Source organism: Spermophilus citellus (assembly GCF_964194105.1).
Source record: "Spermophilus citellus genome assembly, chromosome: 15".
Classification (NCBI taxonomy): domain Eukaryota; kingdom Metazoa; phylum Chordata; class Mammalia; order Rodentia; family Sciuridae; genus Spermophilus; species Spermophilus citellus.
Window position 1 is genome coordinate 66,470,772 of NC_138195.1, and position 6,000 is coordinate 66,476,771.

Consider the following 6,000-nt stretch of genomic DNA (forward strand, 5'->3'; position numbering starts at 1 on the left):
GCGTGGCCCGTGGGACTCTCCTGGGGGACCACTGGGATGCCAGTTGTGAGACTCAGCTCTGTATAGGAACCAGGGTGCTGGTGCCTGCCATGAAGGGTAGAAAGGCTGGAGAAGCCCTGCCCTGGGGCCCAAGAGCTCCAGGAATTCCCATGAGGTCTGCAGCCCTCTGGCCAGGGCTACTTTTCCTATCAGGCTGACAGCAAGTATGGAGTTCCATCAGCAAAGGACCCAACCCACACAGGGCCTGAATCACTCCTCCCTGGTACAACAGATGATGACCAATGCCTTCAGAATGCTGGATACGGTAGGTACCGGCGTTGTGACAAAATCCCCGACTCTGTAAAGTTTAACATTCTAGTCTTACATCAGCAATGTGATGGCTGCTGGCAAGAGATGCCCCAGAGAGTGCTCTATCTAGGTGACCCCCTCCAAAACACACCTGATTAGTAAGGCATCCTGGAGAGAACGACAAGGTAGAGTGAGGCCCAAATTCTAGGCAGAAGTAAGGTCTGAAAGTGTGAAAGGGATCTAAACCTGCTCACAAAGAAATAGACCAGTTCCCAGGCCACAACCCTCACCACTGGCTCTTGAGCCATGCATCATCAGGTGCCACCAACTTTATCATATCACCAACCCAGGACTCAGCTGTGAGGAAGCTCTGGCACCTGTCCAACCACTGGCTGAAAAGTAAAGCTGGCTGCCCACAGGTTCCCTTGGATTTAATAAATTCAAAGGCTATACAAGCACTTTCACATAATCTGAGCCTCATGTAAACAATTTTGATGACCTGAGTCACATGCTCTCAGCTCAACTCTGGGCAATTCCATGCCTTCACTCCATGTCTCCCCACATTTCTGCTCTAGGACTTTCTGAACCTGGAGGGCCCACAAAGCCTGGATGTGCAGGAGGATGGCAGGTCAGTTTCCCCAACCAGCTACAACAATATCTCCTATCCTACATTCTCGTTTAACAATGTGACTGTGACATTCTTCCCATTAGACAGGTGAGTCTCTGTTCCCTTCCCTTGAGTCTGGGAGGGCTTGTGACCACAGTGGAAGTGATGATTCATAAGCCCAAGGCAAGACCATCAAAGGCACTATAGCTTCCATCTGGTTCTCATGGATTCACTTAGAGTCCAGTGGCCATGCTATGAGGAAGCCCAACTAGCACTCACAGAGAAACCACAAGAGACCATTTGCAGATGTTTTATCCAACAGTCCAACTGAGGTACCAGGCAACAGCCAATCTCAACTGCCAGACATGTGAGTGAACGAGCCTCCAGAGGACTCTAGCCCCTAGCTGGTGAGTCACTCCAGCCTGCAAATCTTCCTAGGTGAGGCTCAGACAACATGGAACAGACAAAAGCTGTGCTGCTGGGTCCTTTCCAAATTCCTAATCCACAGACTCCAGATATAAGAACATGGTGATTGTTCTACACTACTGAGTTGGGGGTGGTCTCTTGTGCAGGAATATAGACTGGATCAGGGAGCAAACAACGAAGGGAGCAGCCTCTGGATAAATGCTCCAGCCTCCTATCCTTTGGGCAGATAATTCTAGGAAATATTCTGCAAGCTTCTCTGAGGTCTCATTGGGGTCAAAATCCCATCACATAAAACAGCTACCTCAATCCCACTCCCTACATGGAATTTCCTTCTCTATCTCACCCTTCCTGCTCCCTCCCCTCTGGTTCCTGGGATTGCTTTCCAAATACACTGTCTACACACAAGTCCTTGTATAAGGCCTTGCTCTCTGAGGAATTCAAATAAAACTAGCCTTATATCTAGCCTACAAGACAAGTATTTTTGCTCTCATCTCCATTTTGCAGATGGAGAGACTGAGGCACGCAGAAGTAAAATGACTTGTTAATAGTCACACAGAGAGTAAGAGGCAAGGTCTGATAAGGATCCAGGCCTTCTGGCTTGAATCTACTTAAAGAGCTATGGATGAGGTCAGGCAGCAGCAAAAGACGCACCAAGCTTTGCTCTCAGAGGCCTGGTAGTGGGAGGGTGTTATGATTTACGGTATAGTACAGGGTTGTTCTGTCTGAATCAGAGGAAAAGCAAAACAGCAGAGCTATAAACCACTGGACAAAAATATGTACCCCAGAAACCCAACGTCCCTCACCAGTCCCAGGCCAGGAGTGCTTCACAGATTCAGTCCCACTCCATAATCATCTGATATAAAAGTCATCCCCCTTCACAGCATCAAAGACTATCTATTAGTAAATATAGAATTTACAGCTTAAAATCTGCTTCAAAAGATCTGCATGAAGATGTTCTTTCCACATATTTCTAGAAAATCTATTTATAAAGTACCTAACAATGTGTCCAACCACTGTTCTAAGCACTTCCATCTGTCAGAAATTATAAATCAAATGACTTGTTCAAGGTCATGCAACTTATAACGGCAGAGCAAATGGTAAAAATAAAGGTAAACTGGTAAAAATGGTAAAAAGTAAATTGAAAAAGTGATGAACTGTAAACATTAACATTGTAAATAGTACATATAACACTTGCAAGTTTGCTCAGCCTCTGAAAGCCTGGCTGGAATCAAAGGTCACAAAACCATAAAACACTGAATAGGAAGGAACGGGGGGGGGGGGGGGGGGCTCAAATGCCTGTTAGGTGTAAAGTGGTCCCAGGGAAAGATGGCTGATGAGAACCAAGAGGAAAGTACCCCAGAACTGTCACTCTTAACAAGACCAAAATCTTCCTTCCACAGGGGATGCGTCCAAGGTGACATGGCTACTGAGAGGCCAGGAACAGATCTAAGTCTCTCCCCTCTGCAAGCGGGATCCACAGAGAATGGAGACCCACAATGGAGAAGAGATACGTGGGAAATATTTTAGATTAGAAACCCTGAAGCAGATCCTAGGAGAAGGGCTTCTGGCTGAGACAGGAATGAGCTGCTCTTAAAGGTTTGCTTTAAATACGCAACCAGGAAGTGCAGTTCCCTTCAGTTGAGCACAAAGGCAAATCCTTTCATTGAGACTTCAGTGCCCTCTGAATTGCTTGTTGCCCTTCCATATGGCTGTTCCCTAGATCAAGGAATTTCCATGAGATTGAGTAGAATGAGATTTGTTTCCTTCTCCCTAGGTCTCCCTTGCCATTGCCCTCTTCTGGCCACTCTCAGCATCACATAGCCCAGAGAGGCCAGAGGGCTGGGAGGATACAGAGCTGACTGAAACCACACTCCCAGGATCCTCCACGTTTTCGCCCTGCCAGCCCATCCCATCCTGTGGGCAACAGTTGCAGAACATGCCTGCCCCTGGTTATCCAACATTCTCTCCAAAACTGCTAGAGAAAATGAGGTCCCATCAGGCTACACTGCCTCACGGATCTCCCTCAAGGCTGAGACCAGGCTGGGAAGCTCTCACAGACCGCACTGTGTCTTTTTTACCTCTGGATTTGCGGTGTCCAGGCCAGCATCCAACATACTTCAGGTGCTCAACCTATTCCTGAGCACCAGCTGCTGGACTGCCTTCTGCAAGTGCCAGCTCCCACCTGGCAGAGACTAGTACCTGACAGGTGTCACTAGTGGCTGATTCACCCCTGCCCCATTCTCCCAAACTCAGTACCCTCTTTTCAGGGCCAGACTGCCATCCCAACAGCACTCTGGATACCCTTCTCCCTTGGCTATGAGTGATGTCCCCTGAGGCACCGCATGCTACCTGCTGACATTCTCTTGAATTACTTCTGCCCACCTTCTCAACTCAGAAGACCCACAAGACATAGCACTAGGTGGATATTCTGCAAGAATCTTCCCTGTGGTAAAACCAGGCTCCTCATGCCTGGTTTGATCTTCAACCTTTATGTAATTTTGAGGTCTCACAAATTCCCTAGGTCCTCTAGTCTCTTAGGAACCTTTTCTTTCCTGTCTTCCTCTGGTTTCCACCCAGGCTATACCAGAGCCACTGCAGTAACAATAAAAATAACTAAAATGCTATCATCGTCATTCCATTGGAAAATAATTTTTCCATAAATCATCTGAGCCTTCCTATTTGCTCCCCAATTTAGAGATGAGGAAACGAGGCTGAAAGAGGAAGGAGAGAATGCAGCTCTGGACCATGACACTGGCACAGACCTGGAAGATGCAACCTGCCTTCTGAGGGTGACGGCTTACCTCTTTCTGCTGTCTCAGCTGGCCACTAAGTGACACTGGCTAGACAATGCTCAGAGATAAACACCACTACCCTCGGGCCCCTGGCCACAGAGCAGGAGTGGGGTCCTCTGAGCCCAGCACCTCCCCGGGAGGAGAGCAACCCCCTGGCCTGGCTGGGAACTGCCCCTTCAGCTATCTTTGGAACCTGAGCTTGGGTCCTTCTGGGGCTGACAACTCAAGGATTCCTGCTCGGAAGCCACTACCCAGAGAACCCCCAGCTAGTTGGTAGTTCGCGGGAAGCAGAAGCCGCGCGTCCCGGGCGCCGCTTCCTGGCAGGATTAGAGCACCTGCCGGTTTCCATCTCCGCCTGCCCAGGGCATCTCCGGGCCGGGACGATGCTGAGGGGACTACCGGGAAGTTTGCCGCAATTCAAGTCCTGCGCATTCTTCCTAGGCGACCTTTCCTTCTACAGACCGTGAAGCTTTTCTCTTTCTTCTTAAAATTTCTTCCCAACAGTACCTACAGATCTTGGGAAACTTTGAGCAAAACTTACAAATGCTGTGAAGCTAGAGCCAGCAACTCCATCTGAGCCCGGGAGCGCCGCGCCCAGCCGGTTGCTCTGCTACAGCCCAAAGCGTCCGGCGGCGGCCGGTGCTGAACCCTCGGCTGACAGGCAGCCTCGGACCCTCAGCGCCCTCTCGGCCTCGGGTACTCAACTCGATTCACTTTGGGAACGTCCCTGCGGCCACCACCCGGTGAGCGCAGCAAACCTGCCGGAACGTCCAGGGCTCAGAGGGGTATTTAAGCAGCTCCTAGTAAGCATTGTTTTCCCGGGAAACCCGGGGCATCTCCAGGGAGGGGAGGGGAGACCAGCCCCACAGACTGCAGCGCCGGCTTGCCCACCACTCATTTGCATTTCAAAGGCAAACTTCTGCCGGACTTCCCCGGAGGCAACAGCACCTACCGGCTTTGCACGGGTCGTGGTAATGCTCCAGCTGCTGCTCCGCACCCTCCTCGCCTTCCAGAGCCGAATAGTCCGAGGCGACGTCCAAGCGCTCCTCTAGCCCCCCAGTGCCGCGGGGCAGCGGCAACAGCAACAGCAGCAGGAGCGGCAGCAGCAGTGACACCGGGGCCCCAAAGGCAGTCGCCCTGGGCATGGTGGTGCGGGGCGGCGGGGGCCGAGAGAGTTGCGTGCACAGAAAGCTCGGCTCGGGCGAGGGACGGTGCACGAGGTGGGCTCGCGGCGGTCGAAGCTCGGCGGTTACACGCGGCTGCCCGGCATGGCTCTGGAGCAAAACGAGCTGAGCGCGGCGCCCCCTGTCCGTGTCGGGGCACCCGGAAAGCAGCCGCTCGGAGTGACTTGCCCAGCGGCCGGGGCTGCGGCGGCTGCGACTGTAGCGGTGGCGGCGGTGGTTGGAGCAGTGGCCGCTCCGCCCCTCTCCACCAGGGCTGGACCACAGAGCCCTCGCCAAGGACCCCGGACAACCAATCACTCGGGCGCCCGAGACGAGGCCCCTCCTCTTCCCGGCACCTCCGCAACTTCGGAGGAAGGGGAGCAAGGTGAAGATGCTGAAGGCAAGGGCCGGGGACCAGCAGCGCGCCCACCCAGTGGAAGGCGCCCTTGGTTGGATGCCACCTTGGCCTTGGGCCCTCGGGAACATAGCTCCAGGATATCAAACCTGGGCTTCCCGCCTTATTCTCAAAACTCACTTTACAACTCCCCGAGGCACACGTGGACGAAGGCAGGAACACGGCCAGCAGCCCTATTTGAGCGGTTTGCGTCTCTACCAACTCGTAGTGTGTTTTCAGACCATCGCTTCTCTGAAGAGATGAAGTCCCTCTCACCGCAGGAAAAAGCAAGGATTCTCTGAGCTCTCTCAACATCCCCTCCTCCAGTTG

At 52.4% G+C, this 6,000-nt stretch overlaps 1 protein-coding gene across 1 annotated transcript in view; it reads right to left on the bottom strand.

Moving 5' to 3' along the window:
• The window catches only part of TLL2 (tolloid like 2), a 122,786-nt gene extending 117,176 nt beyond the window's left edge, over positions 1 to 5,610 (bottom strand). The window contains exon 1 of the mRNA XM_081268857.1: positions 5,066 to 5,610. Within this exon, the coding sequence (XP_081124983.1) occupies positions 5,066 to 5,258 (193 nt within the window). The 5' untranslated portion in view covers positions 5,259 to 5,610. The remainder of the gene's footprint in view (positions 1 to 5,065) is intronic.
• Between the last annotated feature and the right edge of the window lie 390 nt (positions 5,611 to 6,000).